The following is a 23592-nucleotide window of genomic DNA, read 5'->3' on the forward strand; positions in this document are numbered from 1 at the left end:
ATATGTAAACATTATGTAGAATATTGAACTGCATTTCTTTGTATCTATTACAGATTGAGAATGAAACATTTTTAAAGATAATTGCGACTTTTTATCTCACAATTGCGAGTTTACATCTAATATATAAAATCAGAATTGCGTGATATTCAGTAAAGTCGCAATTGCATGTTATAAAGTAAGAATTGCGAGATTTTAACTCTTAAAAAGTCTGAATTGCGGGTTTATTTCTCACAATTCTGACTTTATATCACGATGTAAACTCACAATTGTGAGAAAAAAAGTCAGAATTGTGAGATGAAAAAGTTGCAATTACCTGTTATTTTTTAATTCTGTGGCGGAAACAAGCGTCCATAAAAATCTAAATACATGCTTGTGTATGATTTTTTTTTAGTGCAGTTTTATCACATGCATCTTAAAGATGGTTGAGTTGCTTGAACAGAAACAGTAACCCCTGAGTGGCCGCTGTATCGGTGTGTAAAGACTCGGCTCTTGTGTGCTGTAGGTACCTGATGTGCAGTAACTCTGATGACCTGCGTGCTAAAGCTGAGTGGGAGGGCAAAGGGACGGCCTCACGATCCAAACTCCTCGACAAGCTTCAGAGTGAGTTACTCCAAACCCAGATAAACAAACACCAGCTGGATCATTCCGGTTGTGCTACCTTTAAGTCCTGCCACTGAAAAGTGAATATGCTTGTGCTGTTTTTTAAGGGACTGTTAATGAGTAAATCCGCATTGAAACATGCATTGATGACGCTTATATAGTTGTGGCCAAAAGTGATGTCCAGAAAATTGACATCTTCACTCTTTATTCAAATATTATTACAAATGTGTTAATGATTTTGTAAGCATATTGCTTGTAGTCTGTTGTTTTATTTGTGATAACGTAATGAAATTGTGCCAACATCATTTTTGGCCAGGCTGTCATGCAATGAAATTATGAACACATGCAAAAACAAGAAAGAACCAATGAAATGCTATTACCTGATTATGTTGTTGTAAATGTATGCTTTTTCCTGTGAGCTTTTTGGTTTTTTATGCAGTTTTTGCACTGTAAAAAACAACAACACGGGCCTCAAACCAACTAATTTCACAACATTACACAGTTCATAAAGTCCACTGCTAAAACGTCTCTCACCAAACATTGTCATTGATGGGATTTAGGAACTTTTGTTAGTTAAAGGAAAATTATAAAAGATAGGATAGCCGTGATATTGGGCACAGGAAAACCTATAAACTGTTTACCAATTAAAATATTTCCATTACAATATATTTCTTAAAACATTTAAATTAATAACAACATTAAGATTAAATAAAATATATATAGTAATAATAATCGTATTTTAATTATTATATTTAAAAATAAAAAAAAACACCATGACAAAAATGTCAACATTCGCTCAAATTATTTGAAATTCTCTTCTATATTCACTTAATTATGATAAGAAAACTAAGATGATTTCTATCTTTTAGGAAATGTGAGTTTAATATGTATACATTATGCTTAAGGTACGAGAGGCTGTGCTTATATATATATATATATATATATATATATATATATATATATATATATATATATATATATATATATATATATATATAATATGACTATTTTTCAATGCAGAACTGAGTTTCTGTGAATGTGCCAGACTTCTGACTATTGACTAATGACTATATTCACAATACAGCAGGGACACCAGTGCCGTACTGTTATTATATAATGGTTTTACTACATATTCAAATATTAAGTTTATACATTTTCATTAAAATGCTATTTTATTTATTAATGAATGAATTAAATGGCTACCTTCTGCTAGAAGATCTGGGGCCAGATTTACTAACAGCTCCAGCGCAAACCCTCATTTGGTGTTAAAAACTTCTGTCAGGATTTACTAAAGACACGCAGTGAAAATGAGCGCTGAAAAGTCGTGGACAGGGTTATTTTTGTGGCTGATATTATTACACATGCATTTGTAGGAGTTTCCCTTTCAGACACAAGATTTATGGGAGGAGAGAATTTAAATGACTCATGCTCATAAATCATAAATGAAATGAAATTAATCATAGATCAAAGTGATTTACTAAGGTTTGCACTCGTCACTTTACTGGTATTTGCACCATTATTTACCGCCCAAAAAAAGCACGTCTTAAACCAGACGCTAGTGTGTGCTGATCTTGGTGGATTGTGTTGGTCATTATGGAAATGATCCGGCTGAGTCTGTGTTCTTTCATTTGCTCGTCTTCAGTAGATCAAGAGCAGAACGTTACACTCCCATCAGTGCTTTTATAGGATTGCGCTAACTCTCACGCTAACTTGCCCTGTTTAGTAAATCTGGCCCCAAGTCTCTGAAAAACAAAAGAATGACCCAGGTATCTGAGAATTATTAATTGTTATTAATATTAATTATAATTGGGTAGCACTTTATTTTACAGTGTCCTTGTTAAATGTAGTTACTGTAGTAATATATTATAAATTATGCATAATTACATGCAACTAGCCCTAAACCCAACCCTAATCCTACAGTTAGTACATGTAGTTAATTATTATTATTAATCTATAATTGCACTGTAACAAGGACACCTTAAAATAAAGAGTAACCTATTATTATTATTATTATTATTATTATTATTATTATTGGTGTAAACATTATTATTCACGTTTTCATTTATTCTGTTTACTTCTTCCTCTCTTCATTCCCTCTTTTGCTTTCTTTTTTTACAGTTTCATGTAATTGTTTTAGTTTTTTTCAGCTAGGGTTCGGGTCAGTTCTATTTCAGTTCAGCCAATTCAGGAGATGAATTGAATTGGGGGCGGTAACCTAAAGAGCGTGAAGGACCTGCGTAGTCTCGAGTCCACTTTATGTCCTGTGTTGGCTGAATTCAGATGAAACTGAGTCTAACCCTCCACGACCTCTATGCTCCATCTCTGTCTCTCTCTCAGCGTACTTGCCCCCGTCCGTGATGCTGCCGCCCCGGCGTCTGCAGACTCTGTTGCGTCAGGCGGTGGAGCTGCAGAGAGATCGCTGTCTCTACCACAACACCAAGCTGGACAGCGGACTGGACAGTGTGTCTCTGCTCATAGACCACGTGTGCAGCAGGTACATGAGCAAACTCACGGTTTCACAGATGCGGTGTCTAGGGCTGAGTCCTGATACTCGACTAAAATTTGATTAGTCTTTTAGTCGCAGAAGAAAAAAAAGTACAGTATATCCGATTACAGTAAATCCCGACATTCACCTCAAATACAAATAATATTAAAGCAACCAAAGACTCATTATGTTTATGTTAAAATACTATATAATTTTAACAAAACCACTGTTGAGGTGTCGTTTTTATGTTTGTAAGGCTTCTTCACAGAGAGCGCTCTTGAGGTGTTGCCATGTTCACACATTAGCAAGTGCGGGTCACGATATTTTGGTCTTGTATTCAGTGCAGTGTTGCCAGATTGGAAATGTCCAAGTATCGTACCAGAGGCTCAATTTAGAAGAAAATGATCATACTCGAGTCAAACGTACAGAATACAGCTGTTTATCCAGACAAAAACCTTTTGACATGACCTTCAAATTACTTTATTGCTAAACTATCGACCTCAGCTTGGAAACAACTGACCTAGCGCCGCGGCAGGAACGTTAACTTGTGCTCGTGAGAGACAGTCATTCTACACGGTGATTGGCTGAGAAGACGTAACGTGAGATGAGGTGGAAGACGTGCGTAACACCATGTTCACGTTCTCCTCACGATCATGACGTCAGGATCCACAGCTAGATCAATGAGTACAGAAGCCCTACGATCACAACCACCATCATCTGAAGTGTCACACAATTCGGAAATTATCGTACATTATGGGATTTTTATCATTATTGATCGTACAGAGGTCAAAATTATGGTACAAATATGATAATTATCGTACGTCTGGCAACACTGATTCAGTATAAAGCAGGGGTGTAACGGTACACAGACGTCACGGTTTGGTACGTACCTCGGTTTTGGGGTCACGCAGTTTGAACAGACAGTCGTGCAAATTAGTTTGTTCCAGCTAACGGCAGTTAATCCCTCCTGAGGAAGCTGGAGCAGGACCGCCTCATTAAGAGGATTCAGTGAACAGAATGCACTCTTGCATAGGGCTTTTCTTTTGCAGGGCTGATAAAAAACAAAAGGTATTTGGTCACGATCAGCTACAAAACTGAAAAGCATCTCTTGTGTCATAAAAGTACAAAATAAATAGAATAATGAAGAATAAAACTTGAGAGTTGCGCCGATGCACAAAGTTCAGTATTATGCTTTATCAAAAAAATCATGCAAGGATGAGCGAGAAGGAGAAAAAGAGACGTCTGCATCTACATCAGACAGCGAGTGAAGCGGCGCCTGATCGAAACTCAGCGTATAGGCTCTTGCGTGCCATCTGAACTTTGGGTTGCATAGATCGTCTCTTCTTCTTCTGCTTGTTTTCCTGTTGTGGCGGTTAGCAAACGGCGTTGCATTGCTGCATGCACTCCTTTCAGGATAGTGTGGATCGCCTGTGTCTGACTGTATTCGTTGTCTGACTGTATACACCGAACCGTGATGTTCGGGATGAACGCATGTACCGTTACACCCCCAGTATAAAGCATTTGGATTTATTTTGGTTTATTATGGGCTTGTTCTTGTTTGCTGTTTTTCTAGCAAGATCTGGCAACTTGAATGAGTCAAATCTCGTAGCTCTTCCCCTGTGGTTCTCTTGCACCGCGCACACACAGAAGAGAGACGCATCTCTGATGCACGTTTAAAAGCGTCATTAAAAACTGCGTGACATTTTTGTAAATGCGGTTGCCACTTTGTCAAGTTAATTTGGTTATAAAATGCAGCTGTCACTCCTGTAAATTACTGTGTGTTCAGAACAGGATTAAGCACTGAAAAGTGAACTGACAGCCGAATGTATCGGTAGTGTGCCATATTAAAGACAATATTTTAAGGGTGTGTTCACACTTGTAGTTCGGTTCGGTTGGTCCGGATAATGCGCTCGCTGTATGTGCGTATCTACATATGAGAACTCGTGAAGAGCTTATAAAGTGTGTAAAGGAGTCAAAACAGCGTCAGGAATCCCTCCGTCACACACACCCAGATCTGCTGTGCGGAGACGCGGTTCTGACGCCTGTACTGAACTCTGACGGGCAACATCGAGACTATGACAAGAAAAAACAGCGGAGCATTCTGTCCTTCTTAGGGTCGTGCCTTCTGACATCATGTCCTGTTTTTGGTTCGTTTACATGCGTTTGGTCCGTGTTGTGTTCATATTTCTTTCGAACCGCACCAGAGTTCATTTGGAAGTGGATCGAGACTCATCTTTTCAGCGTCTCGGTCCGCTTGTTCGATGCACACCAGGGTTTAGATGGCAGCGTTCACACTTATTAATGAACCACACTAACAGAGCGATCGCACCAAACATGACGACTGTGAACACACCCTAAAACTCGTTAAACCTCAGATTAGGTCATCTCTATCCCCCAGAGGCTTGGGTCTCTGTACATATACTTTATGCAACCTGGAGACCTTCTTATTCCAGATAAAATCCAGTATATCCAAAAATGACACTTTATTTTGATAGTCCACTTTAGACATTCGACTAACTATAAGTAACTTTGCAACTACATGTCAACTAGCAGTCATTAGAGTAATAGTAGACTGTCTGCTTAAAATCTGCTGACATGTAGTTGCAAAGTTACTTATAGTTAGTAGAATGTCTGAAGTGGACCATCAAAATAAAGTGTAAGTGAAAAAAAAGTCTCTTTAAAGAAAGTCTCTTAAAACTCTTTAATGAATGCCAAAGTTCAAAGTTAGACAGGCTTACTGTCTCTCCAGAGAGCTAAAACGCATTGACTGTTATCTCCAGGAAACAGTTCCCCTGCTACACCCAGCAGATCTTGACCGAGCACTGCAATGAAGTCTGGTTCTGCAAGTTCTCCAACGACGGCACCAAACTGGCCTCGGGATCCAAAGACACAACAGTCATTATATGGCAGGTTGACCCCGTGAGTGACCTTCCCCTCCCCTTCACCATTAAAATAACGCTCCTGATCCACGAGTGTGATGGTTTGAGATGTTTTGACAGGACACACACCTGCTCAAGCAGCTGAAGACGCTGGAGGGTCATGCCTATGGGGTTTCCTATCTGGCCTGGAGCCCGGACGACACATACCTGATAGCCTGCGGCCCGGACGACTGCTCTGAGCTCTGGCTCTGGAACGTACAGGTGAGGGTCTCGACCCACGGTCAGCTCTCAGATTCTCTCCGGCAGCTCGTCTCGCCTTTAAACCCTCTCTGTGTTCACCCAGACAGGGGAACTGAGAACCAAAATGAGCCAGTCCCATGAGGACAGCCTGACCAGCGTGGCCTGGAATCCAGACGGCAAGCGTTTTGTTACCGGCGGTCAGAGAGGCCAGTTCTACCAGTGTGTAAGTGTTGCCGTAGTTACTGTGCTCTCAGCTATAACTGGACTCGCGTGACAATAGGGTATTGATATATGGTAGTTACTATTTACTTTTTTAATTTCAGTTCCAAGGGGGAAAAAAGTCGTCTTAATATTTGACAAACAAATGCAATGATTTTTCATGATTAAAATCAGCTTACATTAAATTCAGTAAAACCAAAACATCCATGATGCATATTTGACCTATTTTTATTTATTTTTTGCAATAAAGTAATGATAATTTTGGCTGTGTATGTGCTTTATTGCCTTGAAAATGTCAAAATGTATTTTATAAATAATAATTTTAAAACGTGTATAAAATCTACACTACTGTTTAAAAGGTTGAGGTCGGTAAGATTTTTTAAATTATTTATCCTTTTTTAATCCAAAACTGAAAAGTTGTGAAATATTATCATTTAAAAGAACTGTTTTTTTTTTTATTGTAGCGTGTTTTTTAAAACGTAATTTATTCCTGTGATCAAAGCTGAATTGTCAGCATCATTACTCCAGTCTTCAGTGTCACATGATCCTTCAGAAATCACTCTAATATGATGATTTCTAATTATTAGCATGTTGAAAACAGTCGTGCTGCTTCATGTTTTTGTGGAAACTGACTTTTTTGGAGGATCAGGATTCTTCAGCATTTATTTGAAATCAATTTTGATCAATATAATGCCTCCTTGCTGAATTAAAGTATTAATTTATTATTATTATTTTACTGACCCCAAACTTTTTAATGGTAGTGTATATTTTTCTGTGATGTAATATGACCCAGACATGCTCTCTACATGTGGAGATTCACCCATTAAGAAACATTTTAAATAGTTGCTGTTGCCAGAAATCAGGATTATTGTTTCTAGTGAGTATTTCCCACACACGTTCATAAGTGATGTTGGTTAATGAGGAACATGTGCTGACAGGATCTGGACGGGAACTTGCTGGACTCCTGGGAGGGTGTTCGTGTGCAGTGTCTGTGGTGTTTGAATGACGGGCGAACAGTGCTGGCCTCTGACACACACCAGCGCATCCGTGGATACAACTTTGAAGATCTGACTGACAGGAACATGTATGTTGACTGCACTTGTGACAGGGGCTGGGAATCGATTCAGATGCTCCAATTCGATTCTCGATTCCATTTTTGATTTCGATTCTCGATTCGACTCTATGAATATAGATTTAATTTAAATCATATATTTATAAAAAAAGAACAGTGAATATAAGTTTACAAGTGGTTAATTAATAAAAAGAAATGAAGAACTCTTAAACTCCTTTTATTTTAGGTACACTTCGGTACATTAAAACAGAACCCAACTCTATATGTCAAATGCATTCAATGAATAGACAGGATTTTGATGCAAGATGAAAAATTGATGCTGAAAATGATGCTGAGTGAGAAAAGTCGCACGCCTTGATCAAACAGGATCAGGTTATTTTGTTTAAGATAAAACAAACATAAAATCTCTCAGCATTAGCTGTAACATGGAGACTGCAAACCTGTGAACAGTGGAGGGAAACTAATACTGGCTTTTGGGTGATAGATACATAAATATGGAAAAAATCGTTTCGTGGCCTTTGAGAATCGATTTTAAAAAACGATTCATCGAAAAATCGTTTTTGCCCAGCCTTACTTGTGACTTTAAGATCCTGTTATGGCATTCTGACAGTGTTTGTTTGAGTTATGTGGATGTGCTGGTGTGTGTTTGCTTGTCGTCTCTTATAGAGTTCAAGAAGACCACCCTGTAATGTCCTTCACCGTGTCAAAGAATGGAAGATTAGCTCTGTTAAATGTCGCGACTCAGGTGAGTAGCTTATGTTTCATCTCAAGCTGTTTTTGTACTGATGCCAGACTTGTTGTTTTGCTATGAACAATCTGATCTGATCTTGGTGGGATTACATAAAGTTCTAAAAAGGTTTAACAGTGAATTCACGCCATGACGGAACGACCGAATTACCGATTTCGACATCCGGAAAAGTGCCGACGTCCTTGTAGATCTCGTAATGACGACTTGTAAACTTGCACTTGTACTCAGAAACACTCAGAATGACAGCATCCTCAGCGGTTAAATGTTATCTCGTAATATATTTCTATTATTAACTATTGTTAATGTCTTAAGAATGCAAGATTAATCTGAAAATAAACTATAATTAGGGATGTGATTTATTTTCCTGTATTTTCTGACCTGAAAATAATGACCGTATGAATTGCGTAATTGGTATTAGAAAATGTTGCATTTGCTAATACATTTATTTCATGCACGGATTGCTTCTGACACTATTAGCATGTTAGCCAGAGTTCAAGTTACTCGCCTGTTACCCGGTAACTTTTTAATGTATTTTGACAATGCATGGTTGTGAGAATGTGATCTAGCTTAGTGCGATCATCAAATCACAACAGTTGTGATGTAATTATATAAATATATAGTCTGACACGTTGCATGTTTCAGAGTAAAGCACAGCACTTCCAGTTTTTATTCACAGTAAATGCTACTCTGTGTGTTTGAGTTGCTTACAATTTGCATTTGGGAGCGCAACATGCATCAACCATCTTTCCAAATTCATAATGAGAAACATTTATAAATCTGTGTCAACAAAATACATTTCTGCCAAAATAAAAGCTCAATGGTTTAAAAACAAAGAAATTAAGGCAACCATAAATGTTAGTATTGTAATTTTACTGTTCTTCAAATAAAATAATTTACTGTCAAATAAAATAACAATAATAGTATTTATTATTATAATTTTTTATCAATAATAATAAAAACAACAATTCTCTTATTACTTTTATTATAACATGTATTGTATTATAACATAATACATTATTACTATGATGATTATTTAATCCTCTTTTCTTGTTTTTCTTTTTTTCTTTACAGTAGTATGCATTATTTTAATAGTAAAATAAAACTGGGGGGTTGATCTTCATCTGATCACTTGCCTGTATAATAAATATAGAATACAGTAGGTAACACTTTTATTAATAAAGCTTTAACAAACGTTACACAATGCTTAACAGATCATTAGTTAATATATATTCACATAGCTAGAAATATGAGATAATGTGCTTGTTAATGTTTACTAATGAACTTGCTTATTAAACATTACATATTGATTAACAGATCATTATTGGATTGCAATGATTAAAAGCTTCATTAATAAATTAAGAAACATATAATGCTTAACATCATTAATTAATATATATTTAAATAGCTATGAGATAATATGCTTGTTAATGTTTAAATTATATTTGAATCATTATGTAAATAAAATGCTAACATGGCATTAAAATTCAACTCTTTTATTACTTAATGCACTTTTTTTTTACATTTACAAATGTTGTGAAAATAATAGTTTAATTAGTAATTTTAAGCACTTCACACACTACTCATGTTAACATGAGTCACAAACTCATAAGCACAGTCTGCCACCAAATGCCTTTAAACTTTTAAGTTCATATATTATAATATATGAATATAATATATATTTTTTATTAAACTTTATTTCATATATTACCTAATGCACTTTTTTTTAACATTTATATATTTTCAAAAAGTGCATGATCATATGAATTGAGTTTAATAACATTTGTAAGCATTTTAATTTACATTAAATCATGATCTGTTCATCATTATGTAACGTTTAGTAAGTTCATTAGTTAACATTAACAAGCACATTATCTCATAAGTTTAGCTATGTGAATATATATATATTAACTAATGATCCGTTAATCATTATATAAAGTTTGTTAATGATTTATAAAAGTTATTATAAAGTGTTGCCATATATGGTAATGAAGTGAGCACAAACGTGTAATGTCCTACTAACTTATTAATAACTTGCATATCGGCTTTTGTTTTATTAATTACTCAAACTGAATAATTTTGGTGTGATAGTGTTGCCATTAAAATGCATAATTCTGAGAGTCTGAGCGTCTCAGAGTAGGATGTCTGGTTGTCATTTCATAATTACGGTAATTGGTGTAAACGCACCAAAAATAGAGAAGTCTAAGGAGGATTTAATTTACCAAATGATCTAAAAATAGCCCTCATAAACATGGTTATTTAGGAGATTAATGGAGTAAAAGAATAGATGTCTGCACTTGAATAGATGACTGAACTTAAAGGCACAATATGTATCTTTTTTGCTTTAAAAATAGCAAAAATCACTATATCTATGTTATATATATTTTTTAGTTGTGTACTTACATTATCCCGACTGTTTCCAACAACTTTCAAACCAGGAGAAATTTGTAATTTAATTCGAGAAACGTCCCGTTTCTTTATTTCCGTTTTGTCGCCGTCAATGCCATCATATCCGCGTTGTCCCTGGTTTCCGCTCGTGCTGCCATGGCAACCAGAGCTATGAACCAGAGCCGTCTGATAGTAACCGAAGCGACAGACGTGGACCACTGTAGTTCGCAATGTCTATCTGCACGCTGTTGTTGTTTCGTTCAAACATTATGGACCATGGCAAGCAGACTTTGGATAAAAAAGGAGAACTAAAACGAGAATCAATATCAGCGCGGTGTTTTCGAGATGCCGAGAGCTCCCATAGACAGTATATAAACGAGAGCTCCACGTCCGAGACTTCGACCGCTCCTACATGTACTTTATTAAACAGGTGAGCACATTTACATCAAACTAATCAATGTTATATAGTTCAACAATGATAAAATGTCATAATATGATCTGTATGTTATTCTAATGTTGATCTAGTTTACTGCTAGTCTCATACAGACAAACTAACACATACATTTCAACACACTCAAATGCAGTTTAGTGTGATAGTGTAATGTTAGACCAAGTGAAACAGCGCTGCGTTACCTCACAAGTTTAATTTGTCTAATAAACTGACCTGTGAGTAGTAATTATGCGTGTAGTTCGGTAGAATGAAATGTCCATATTCCTCTTATATCCGCGGGACTCGCGTCGCGTGTGGAGCTGATAGCTGTCTCTTAGCAATCCCGAACTGCTTCATATCACAGTCATGATAAAAGCATCGATGTATTCAGTCATCCATAAACATTATTAGATCGGTCGGCTTGACGTTGACGACAAGATCCATAATTCTTAGCAAATGTTGCGTCATCAAACTACGCCTTTGTTATTGTAAATAGGTTAGCGACCCCTAGCGGCGAAAAATGCCATACTGTATGTTTAAAGTCAGCATGAAGCAGAAGTTGCGATAGTCTTTTCATCCCTATTGTGACGTATATATCCGAGTGAAGCGGCTTCTGGGACTGGAGCTAATGTAGGGCGGGGCTTGATTTTGTCTGAGGGGAATTGACTGGATTGGAGGACGTTGGGTGTTGCTAACTAAATGGGCCCTTGTTGTAAATATTTACCTCATGTACCACAGACCTCATGTCCTGATGTGAGATTTTGGTCATACTAGTTCCGCTAAACGAGGAATCTTTGACTTATTACTCATGTAAATAAAGCTGATGTCTCAGTGTGCTTTCCTCTCTCGGCGTGTTTAGGGAGTTCATCTGTGGGACCTGCAGGACCGGGTATTAGTCAGGAAGTACCAAGGTGTGACTCAGGGCTTCTACACCATCCACTCCTGTTTTGGCGGCTACAACGAAGACTTTATTGCGAGTGGCAGTGAAGGTAAGAGTGCGCAGGTCTGAGTGAGTTCCCGCTGAGGTCTGATGGGGTTTTGAGAACCGTCTGTTGTCTCTAGACCACAAAGTTTACATCTGGCACAAGCGCAGCGAGCTGCCCATCGCCGAGCTGACGGGTCACACGCGCACCGTCAACTGCGTGAGCTGGAACCCGGTTCTGCCGGGCCTGATGGCCAGCGCCTCGGACGACGGCACCATACGGGTCTGGGGTCCCGCCCCCTTTCTGGACTCCCAGGAGCCCGAGGGCCTAACTGGTATGAACCTCCTCGTCTGACTGGAATATGCTCCTAGTTTGATGTAAGTGGGTAGTTGACATAGAACACTTGCTAAACTAAATCTAAACATATTTAGCTATATATATTTTTTTATTTTTTTATCGTATTGCATGCAGATTTTATGTGAAATGAGACATTATATGGAATATTTGTACTACTTTAAACGTTTAAGATAGGAAAAAAATCAATTATATGATGTTGAATATGCACTTTGAACATGCAACATTTATTTGAATGTATATGTGATTCAATGTTTTTAACATTTTAACATGTCAACTACCCAGTTGCTGTGTGACGCTTTAACAAAGACTTTTTTTAAATCCCTATGGGGAAAATTAATGGGAATTAGAGCTATTTTAAACAATCTGTTCAGACTTCCTGTTTCAGTGGGAAATGGTTACATTGGTCAAGCCATTTCTTGAGATCTTTAAAAACTTTAAAAATGTTTTTATAAATATTCAGAAACTAAAATTAATTATAATATTAACTACCTTAATAATTAAGATAATAAAAAGCTTTTGACACAAAGTAGGCATCTAATCTGGACTTTATAATGCACATAGAGGATCTGAACAACTCTTAACTATTGCTTTTTAATATGCTTCTGGAATTTAAATGTTTAGCTCAGATTCAGAATTAAAGTGCCCCATTATGCCATTTGAAATGTTCCAAATTTGCAAAAATGCATCCAAAGTAAAAAAAAACACTTTCATTTTCTTATTTTATACATTGCAGCATCAGCTCTTTTCTCAGTGTCTGAAACGGTTCGACAGTTCGATAAAGGATTCAGTCTCTCTCCTTTCCGAGAGCCTCCTCTGCTCTGATTGGTCAGATGGTCCAGTCTGTTGTGATTGGTCTACTCTGCTCTGATTGGTCAGATGGTCCAGTCTGTTGTGATTGGTCTACTCTGCTCTGATTGGTCAGATGGTCCAGTCTGTTGTGATTGGTCTACTCTGCTCTGATTGGTCAGATGGTCAGTCTGTTGTGATTGGTCTACTCTGCTCTGATTGGTCAGATGGCCCAGTCTGTTGTGATTGGTCTACTCTGCTCTGATTGGTCAGATGGTCCAGTCTGTTGTGATTGGTCTACTCTGCTCTGATTGGTCAGATGGCCCAGTCTGTTGTGATTGGTCTACTCTGCTCTGATTGGTCTACTCTGCTCTGATTGGTCAGATGGCCCAGTCTGTTGTGATTGGTCTACTCTGCTCTGATTGGTCAGATGGTCAGTCTGTTGTGATTGGTCTACTCTGCTCTGATTGGTCAGATGGCCCAGTCTGTTGTGATTGGTCTACTCTGCTCTGATTGGTCTACTCTGCTCTGATTGGTCAGATGGCCCAGTCTGTTGTGATTGGTCTACTCTGCTCTGATTGGTCAGATGGTCAGTCTGTTGTGATTGGTCTACTCTGCTCTGATTGGTCAGATGGCCCAGTCTGTTGTGATTGGTCTACTCTGCTCTGATTGGTCAGATGGTCCAGTCTGTTGTGATTGGTCTACTCTGCTCTGATTGGTCAGATGGTCAGTCTGTTGTGATTGGTCTACTCTGCTCTGATTGGTCAGATGGCCCAGTCTGTTGTGATTGGTCGACTGCTTACAGCGCATATGGGAATTATGCAAATTTGTTACATTGTTACATAGGTTTGTAACAGGAAGTGAGACTGGAATCACTGACGACTCGTTTCCGCAGTTCAGAATCGATTCTTTCTTTTGGGAGACAATTACTCCATTTATCTGCATTTTGATCTTTAAAACTTTGCAGATCTTTTACATTCACAAACAGCTATATTACACACTGCATGAAAGGTAATATCCAAAAAAAGCATAATGGGGCACTTTAAACGGAGCTGAGTTGAATAGCACATGTTAGAAAGATGACTAGTTTGTCACTGTGGTCTCTCTGCTTCTCTTCTTCTGCAGAATGCTTTAGCATGGACAGTTGATGTTGACTCTGGAGCAGATGTCCACTTTGGAAAACATACAGTGAGACACACTATAGACTTTGTGAATGAAGAATGAAAATATAAGTAAATCGTACGGCAGATGGATGTTTTTTCCTGGCGGTTTCACATCCCCACGCCGTTTCACTCGAACAACATGAAGCCGGCTGCTGCCCTCACACATCTGACTTCAAATCCGAAACGGACACGCCGAGGACACGCCCCTCTTCGGCTTAAGCCCCTCCTCCTCCTTTCTACACTGCATCCTGAGTGGACGACTGCCTCCTGAACCCACATGCGCGCACACACACTCACACACACGGACAAACAACCTTATTTATTACGGCTTTAATTTATTATTGTGAATGAATCAAGGCCACAGGCTTGCTTTGTGTTCTGTACAATATTCACTCAGCCAGGGGACAAAAAAAAAAAATGCTTTTCCGGCATGTGCGAACTTCTCCGTGGTCTCAAAGACGCACGTGTAAACGGAGAGCAAACAAATCATATCCTTATTTTTCAGCATGAACTTCTTTAAGCCAATTCGTATGCTTGAAAGTAAGTGTCTTCACCAGCAGAGATATAAGATATCGTTGTCCTTTCCCTCTGTGACCCACGACATTTTTAAAAGACTCAATTCACTGGCATTTTTAACAGCTAGATATTCATTTTCGATTAGAAAATTCCAACCATGACCCCGATCCGCAGTTTTCTTTCATTGCTTATGGTACTTTATTATGCTAATTATGAAAGGGGGAAGGTTTTCTAGAGGTGACGGATTATTAATCTTTATTCTTGTGACGAGCCGATGTAGATTTACAAAGATAGACGCATAACAGGACATGGTTATTTTTCGGTAACGGGGTTGAAAGCGCACCTGCGACCCGTATAGGCTTGCTATAGTCGTCCTGCTGACGACACACACACGTGCTGATGTCACGTCCCACATGTAAATATCAGCCTGCAGCGTGCAAACTTTGACTTTACGTAAGTGGCTAGTAGGTGTCTGCAACACGGTCCAGGCTGTTAGTGTATGAGGAATGATTTTGTGACGGTAAGTACGCCAGCACACTGAACAAATGCACAGACTCTCAAATATGTTTCTCGAGTTTGTTTCCATCATGTTCGTTGCGTCATATTCTCCTCTTGGGTCCCGTTTCCTCTTTCATATTATCACTTCTTGACTTTTTATGTTTTTTTTAATGCTTTTCTAGACATGTATATGATTACTCATCAGCTTTGATTTTCTTAGTTTAATTGATTTTATTTTGGGTTGATTTATAATTTGTTTAGCCTTTTTTCCCCTTGTATTATCATATAAAGGATGTCTCGAATGCTTTTTTCTATTTGTGAATTTCTTATATACTTTCGTACCATATTATGCATTAGTACACGCAGGTGTACCCTGAAATAATTTAGGTATTCATCAGTCGAGCGAAAGAAACTTTGCCCACTATGATTTATTCTGTTATTATGTGCTCTTCATATACATGTATATAAGGAATCTATATATATATATATATTTGTGATGTCAAAATGATTAATCGCATCTAACATAAGTTTGTTTATACAATATGTAAATACACACGTATGCATCATATATATATATATATGTATGTGTGTGTGTGTGTGTGTATATATACATATGACCACACACATAAAATAGTGCTGTCAAATCGATTAGTCGTGATTAATCGCATCTAACATAAGTTTGTTTATATATATGTGTGTGTATATATTATTATATTTATATATATATATATATATAGTGTATGTGTGCGTATCTGTGTATACATGTACACATGTATAAATGTGTGTATATACAGTATACACACAGACAGACATATATATATATATATATATATATATACACCCACAATACACATTATGTAAACAAACTTTAGTTAGATGTGATTAATCGATTTGACAGCACTAATATATATAAAAAAATATCTACAGATATCATAAACTTTTATGTTAGATGTGACTAACTGCGATTAATCAATTTGACAGCACTTATAAATATGTATACATATATATATATATATATATATATATATATACATATCTATGTGCGTGTATATATATATATATATATATATATATATATATATATATATATATAACACATGTGTATATTTCTTGCCATGTATCCTCCCGTACAAATGTTAAGCGTTTCTCACCTGCATCAGGTAAACTCCTTGTACAGGTTATTCGTACCCTGACCAGCCAGACCTGTTCCGCTAGCGAGGACTGACGCGCACTAGCGGAAAGAACGAACAGGTGCATGCAGTAACACCCTCTCACATGTGGAGATATCACACAATCGTGGTGTTGTACGTTCTGGTTTATGCAACTGAACCTTCCTTTTCTTCTGGATATTTGTGTTTCTTTTCAGTCTTAGTTTGACTTTATGTGCTTGAGCCGCGGGGCAACGGTAGCGCCCTGGGTGGAGTTCTGGTGGAGACTTGCGTTTATTGCAGTCAGGATCTGAGGATCTTATTTGCATTTCAGTGTGTTATTATTCTAAGTGATTGTACTATTATGTAATGTTCTGTAGGAGAGGTGTTATGTATACATACTTTCAATAAAGCATTCAGGGTTTTAAACTATCAAGTCTTCACTTCTGTTGGTCTAGTGGTCAAAAAGGTCCGACGATGGAATTTGTTGTGATTTAGTTTGTCGTCAAATAAGATTCTATTAGATGAATATCTAGAAATAGAAATAAATGTCCATGACTTTTCCAGTTCTTGATTGAAACAATGAAATAAAAACTGTGGGTAACACTTTAGTTTAAGGTCCAATTCTCACTAACTAGCATCTTATTATCATGCATATTACTAGGATATTGGCTGTTTATTAGTACTTATAAAGCACATATTAATGCCTTATTCTGCATGACCATATTCTACATCCCTTAATCTAAACCAATACCTAAACTTAACAACTACCTTACTGACTATTAATAAGCAGTAATTATGAGTGTGTTGGGGAAAAAGTCATAGTTAATATAGTGATAATTGGACCCTAAAGAGTGACCAAACTGGTTAGACAAAAACTAATAAAAGTGACAAAAACTAAAAATTACTAAAACTTTAGGTCACACTTAGGGTCCAATTCTTGGTAGATGTTAAGTTTAGGTATTGGGTGGATTAAGGGATGTAGAATATGATCATGCAGAATAAGGCATTAATATGTGCTTTATAAGTACTAATAAACAGCCAATATCCTAGTAATATGCATGATAATAAGCAACTAGTTTATAGTGAGAATTGGACCCTAAACTAAAATGAAAACACACAAAAAAAGCAAAATATTAATAAAATCTATAATAGTATCCCAACAATGTTTAATAACACTGGTAGAATTGCAATAGCAAATGCATTTAGGTATTCAAAAAATTAGAAAGTATCCAATATGATTGTGTTCTCCATTTTCTATGAAAAAAAAAAAAAAATAATCCAAAATGTAGATTTAGAACAACTGGATTGCAATGTATAATGTGCATTTAATTGAATATGAATGCATTGTGAAAACTTGATATTCATAATCATCTTTTTATTTAAGAAACCCCACAACCGCAAATATGCATAAAAAACAAAACTGATGACAGTGATTTCACATGATTACAAACCAAACCCTCATCAAATGACTGGTACATTGAGACATGGCATCGAACAGGACCATTCGACGACTGATAAAGTCCGATCATGTGATGCACTGTTTGGCTGGACACATCACTAGACCTGCGTAGCGTAGAGCCGAGGGAACTACACACACGCTTACCCAGCGTTCACTGAAGGGGACTCGTCAGTCACATTTCAAAATCAATCAAATAAAGATCTTGTCTAAAACTAATTACAACCGTTTTAAGCACCATTAAGATGTTTTGTACCGAGACAATATTTAAATGACAATCCATGTTCATCTCCACCATTAAAAATGAATATGTCCAGAAATCAGCAGGCAGCATCAACACCACGATATGCATTACACGAGTTCTGAGAATTATTACTGCAATTAGAATCATTTAGAAAACAGCGATGATAATAATACTGGGGGAAATGTGCCTAATTTTCATTAAAATATCATAAAAAAAATAAATCTTAATGGTTCTAAACAGAGTCTTCAGTCTCAGCTCGACGGATCTGAAAAGCAGGAGGCACTAAAGCAATGAAATTACACAAACACGAGCCATTGACATGTCAGAGTGGGGAAGCTGATGTGAATCAGAGGCTTGTTCTGGGTGTTAGTGTTCTGCTGAATCACTCGCTAAACTCTAAACCAGAAACAGACCCCTCTTCCAACAAAACACATTTTAAAAACGTGTGTGTGTGTGTGCATGTGGAACAGATGATCATATCCAGGTCAGAAATCACACAATAATCAAGACACAAAAAGAGATTATTTAGATAAGCACATTGTGTTCCCAGTCATTACCACACTGCAAAACTCTCCTGACTGCACTTGTGCATCACAGTAATATCTGTTGAACTGTTTTTAACATATTCTACTAAACAACGGAACAAGCATGGAGTGTTGTAATAAGAAAAGAAAAGAAACCTCAACCGTAAACATTACAGTAATAATACTTGCCATTAATTGCCATGAAAATAATCCCAACGGTCCTAAAACAGGCTTAATCTGCACGGGCATATTTGTTCTGTGTGTGTGTGTGTGTGTGCGTGTGTGTGTGTGTTCTGAATCTTACGCTTCAGTGAGTCAGTGCGATTGTCTCGATGCTTCAGCCCTGAGAAGCAGTCAGTGCAGGAAACACACACACACACACACACACACACACGACTGAAGGTCAGCTGACGTGCTGTTTCTGTGGGGAACGAGTGATGAGGTCTTGAGGAGAGCTGGGCTTGATCTTCTGATTGGGATTCATGAAGTTCTTTGCAAAGTGTAAAGGCCAGTTTATGATTTGGCAGTGTGTGTTCAGAAGACTGTTGCGGGTCAGTCGTTGATGAGCGCCAGGATCATGCTGAAAAACACACCAGAGATGATGAACCTCGTTCACACACACTCGCGCTACAGCTCTTCTTACTAGCTGTTTACTCTTTTAATCTGCCAACTAACACACTGCTAGATGGGTCATTTCTAGATTATATGTGATTTAATAGTATGTTTTGTGGAATTTAGTATACAGGCATGTGATCAACTAAAGACAAAAAACTATTTCCAAATCAATAAATATTACAATTTCAACAATATTTCATTGTAAAATAAACAAATATATACATACACACACATATATATGGGCCATTCTACTGAACTGGTGCAAACTGCTGTCCAACAACCAAAAAAACACATTTAAAAAGCATTTAAGTATTCAAATTTTAGATGTTTACTAAGATCCCTCAATTATCTATTGCATCCCACAATAATATTTAAAATATAAGTAAGCTTAATATAAATAAAATCATCATTTATTGGGTACTTTCAATTGGGAGGTGGCTGTCCCGAACCCTAACCCCTAAATCTCAGCTTGTGAAAATGATATAATGATATTTTTGCCATTGTTGTTTTTAAAAATACCCTTTTGATTTATTTTAAAAAGTAAAGAAAAAATGTGTCCCGCATTTTCATGTCACTACCGAAACAGTGTGTGTTTTAGTCCATGGGCTGAGACTGATTTTAACCACACCCCTACATTTTTGATCAGGAAATATTCCTGTGTGCCTCTCTCGTCTCCACTGAGCGGTACGGTACGCAATTATTTCCGTTTCCACTATCAAAAGTTGTGAATGGTACCAAAATGCCGAACCGTTACCGTACCACTTTTTCGGTACCCTTCCATTGGGGTACCAGCACAGTGGTACGGTACTAAAGGGTGGAGCTAGACTCACTGCAGGACGTTGATTGGTTGACAGAGGATCGTCACTTGCGCGTGCTACAAGCATAGACGGTATATAAACTGGACACAGCGACCCCACTGAATTCAAAGGAGGAAAGTGAAGTCAATTAGAAGCACTCGCTTCCTGATGGCTGAGCGACTGCGCAGACTCAAACTGAGCTTGACGACGTAGATGTGACGTGAGCAACCCGTCTGTCTTCTAGTAGCTGTGCCAAGAGAAATCTGAATCATTCCCTTCTAAATCTTGCAGAGACGGAGAGTGTGAGTAGGAGCTGTCCATGAGCTGGAGCAGGAGCAACTTTTGCTAGGTATTCTGATTAATTACTTTGTCATTTTGCCTCCACGTCCCCCTGATTGCCCGCGAGCTTCTCCTCCTGTCCATACGGTAATCGCTCTACTGTGCGACAGAGAGTCGCGTGGCTATGACGCAATCGTTAGCCTATTTTTACAAAAACTGCTTCTACAGGGCCATAACGTAAGATACAAGGTAATGGAGCCTTTTATACATTTTCGTGTTTCTTTAGAAATAAATAATGGACAAATGGAGTCTTTAAACACCTCAGATGTTAAGTTATTCGCTGTCAAAGTGACGCCAAAATGAATGGGAGTCAATGGGATGCTAACAGCAGGTGATGGTCTGCTAATCAATGGCGACGCCCGGGGAAGCTTCAGTGTTTTATGAAACATTGGACGTCTCTGTACTGGTTAAACATGAGATATAATTCATCTTGTCTATATCTAACGGGCGATATCTCGTGAATCTATAATTTGTTCCCTGGCCAATCGTTTTGGCTGAGGGCAAAGTGAAGTTTCATAACTGTATATTTAGGCTATTTAACTTTACCGTTGTATCGTTAGACTAGAGCGCTGACTTTGTATGTTTGACTGAATACCTTTCACTTATACTTTTATAATGGCTATTATTGATCAAACTGAAAAAAAAAAAAAGACGGTACGATTTGTCATTTTTAATTGTATTACAGTGAAGATGATCAGAGTACAAATGCACATATTGCCTGGACCATATTAATGTTTAATATTTTTAAAATTTAAAACGAAAAGAGGCAGGGTTGTGTTTTATATTTCGTTTTGTTATAAATAGGCTAACGTTGTTATACATGAAGCGAATAATCAATATGTGTTGCCTGAACCACATTTGAGTGGCTATAATATTTCTTTAAATGAAAACGAAAAGAGGCAGAGTGGTGTTTTATAAATTATTTAGTTTTATTGTTGCCTAAAATGTACATACAGAGATAGCTGGAGTAGCGGAGCGAGTTGAGTTACGCTTTCAAGAACACAACTGTTCCATTTGCAGAATTACCGGACTCGCGTCCTCGGGAGTCTTTCTCCTGAGTTGGACTTGGTACCGTACCGTACCGCTCAAACGAGTCAATAGCCTATCTTTCATTATAGATAGGTACCATCATTTTGAGGGAAATGTGTTAAAAAATCTGAAAATCTGTGTGTAACTTTAAGAGACGTCACTACCAAACACGTTTTTTTCTTTTTTGGGTGCTATTCCATTAAATTTAGTTTGTGTGTGTGTACAACTGTTCAGCACTGTGCTAGTTAATCATGTGCTGATTAGCATATTTGAGTTAGGCTCAAAAGCAACTTAAATTGTCACTACCGAAACAGTCCTGACCGAAACATGTCATCATTGTTTTGGTAGTGACAAAAGGGAACACATAATCATTTATTTGGGGGAAATAAACAACATTTTTGTACAGTTATGCAAAAAGTATCTTAGTGTGTTTTAGTATGCGAGTTAAAATTCTGTAATGTGATGTGGTCGCTACCAAAACATTACTGTCAGAAAATGTGCCGTTACGACCGAAACCATGGATGTTTTGTCTAAAATAAAGTATACTGAATTATCAACTTGTTATTATAGTGTTTGGTTCCATGTATATTCAAACTAATGAATCCTTAACTTTGAAATCAGTATGATTAACTTTATGAAAGATTGTTAAAATTATAATTGTTATTGATTACCTGTGAAAAGGTTTTTTTTAAATAGCAAAAAAATATATTTACAAGGTAGATGTAAACAAAATATTAATAAGGCAATATTAGCCTTCTTATTAAATTATTTATTATTGTGTTTCGGTAGTGACAAATTTGGGGAGAGGAAAAATATTCCAAAACTTTCTGAAAATACAATATGATAATTAACAGCACAATTACTAGAAATGTGTACCTTGGATATTATACAATTTGCATACATACAAAATTCTGTAGAATGAATATATATATAGTACTGTGCAAAAGTCTTAGGCATGTTAATCCCCCCCCAAATAATGGTTTTAAGTCAGTTATTTATATCTTTTGCTGTAGTGTGTCAGTAGGAAATATCAGTTTACATTTCCAAACATTCTTTTTGCCATTAATTGTAATAATCCAGTGAGATGTGTGTATGCACAAGGAGTCTGACAACAGCCGGTATGATCTGATCTCACCATCATCGAGTCCGTCTGTGATTACATGAAGAAACAGAAGAAACTGAGACACTAAATCCAGAAGAACTGCGGGAACGTCTCCCAAATGCCTGAAGAAACGTTCCTGCAAAGCTACAGTACTGGGAAAAGCTCTGGCACTTGTGTTAAAATGCTGTAAAGTGAGAATGCTTTCAAAAATAAAATCACAAATTGAATTTATGATTTAACTTCTATTAACTAATTCAAATCAATATATGGTGTAACGACCCTTTGCGTTTAAAACGGCTTTTGTCCAGGTACACTTGCGCATAGTTTTTCAGGAAGCTTTTCAGGAAGGTTTCTTCAGGCGTCTCGGAGACGTTCCCGCAGTTCTTCTGGATTTAGTGTCTCAGTTTCTTCTGTTTCTTCATGTAATCACAGACGGACTCGATGATGGTGAGATCAGATCATACCGGCTGTTGTCAGACTCTTTGTGCATACACACATCTCACTGGATTATTACAATTAATGGCAAAAAGAATGTTTGGAAATGTAAACTGATATTTCCTACTGACACACTACAGCAGAAGATATAAATAACTGACTTAAAACCTTTTTTTTAAGGGGGGGGGGGGGGGGGGGGGGTGTATATAAGTATATATATGTGTGTATTCATATGTACTACTGTACACCCAAGTGCTTTACAATCATGACACCTTTGATAGACACCTAGACAGACGCGACGCGGTAAGATTCCAGCAACATGAGCGATGCGGTGGTTGTTTTACCTGTACAGGTAGATGAAGAAGCAGAGGAGGTGGAAGCCCAGTTTGATCATGGCTTCCTTCATATGGGACTTGAGCTGGCCTCTGTTGTGGATCTCCGTGGGATCATACACTCCCATGTTCCCCAACGGGACCTTCACGTATCTGTGCACAGGCATTAATGATGACAGGGCTGGAGTGTTTCTCAGGGTTATTTACTGTGTGTGTGTTCTGTGTGATTCAGATATATCACCTGTAAACGTTCCATGATGCCACAGG

General features: G+C 37.4%; 2 protein-coding genes across 4 annotated transcripts in view; one reads left to right on the top strand and one right to left on the bottom strand.

The window, feature by feature from the left end:
• wdr26a (WD repeat domain 26a) overlaps window positions 1–15605 on the top strand; it is a 35012-nt gene extending 19407 nt beyond the window's left edge. The window contains exons 5-14 of one of the 2 annotated variants that reach the window (XM_084088470.1): window positions 503–600; window positions 2938–3094; window positions 5866–6004; window positions 6085–6225; window positions 6308–6427; window positions 7362–7507; window positions 8162–8240; window positions 11918–12047; window positions 12121–12315; window positions 14250–15605. In XM_084088470.1, coding sequence (XP_083944596.1) covers window positions 503–600; window positions 2938–3094; window positions 5866–6004; window positions 6085–6225; window positions 6308–6427; window positions 7362–7507; window positions 8162–8240; window positions 11918–12047; window positions 12121–12315; window positions 14250–14272 — 1228 coding nt within the window. In that variant the 3' untranslated portion in view covers window positions 14273–15605. Of the gene's footprint in view, window positions 1–502; window positions 601–2937; window positions 3095–5865; window positions 6005–6084; window positions 6226–6307; window positions 6428–7361; window positions 7508–8161; window positions 8241–11917; window positions 12048–12120; window positions 12359–14249 lie in introns of both variants that reach the window. The other variant, XM_084088471.1, reaches the window with a different exon arrangement.
• A 2205-nt stretch (window positions 15606–17810) lies between these two features.
• cnih4 (cornichon family member 4) overlaps window positions 17811–23592 on the bottom strand; it is a 13112-nt gene continuing 7330 nt past the window's right edge. For both annotated transcript variants that reach the window (XM_084089224.1, XM_084089225.1), the window contains exons 3-5: window positions 23567–23592; window positions 23338–23478; window positions 17811–19256 (exon numbers count right to left, since the gene is read on the bottom strand). The exon at window positions 23567–23592 is cut by the window's right edge and continues 87 nt beyond it. In XM_084089224.1, the coding sequence (XP_083945350.1) occupies window positions 19229–19256; window positions 23338–23478; window positions 23567–23592 (195 nt within the window). In that variant the 3' untranslated portion in view covers window positions 17811–19228. The remainder of the gene's footprint in view (window positions 19257–23337; window positions 23479–23566) is intronic.

Source organism: Abramis brama (genome assembly GCF_963993115.1).
Source record: "Abramis brama genome assembly, chromosome: 17".
Classification (NCBI taxonomy): Eukaryota; Metazoa; Chordata; class Actinopteri; order Cypriniformes; family Leuciscidae; genus Abramis; species Abramis brama.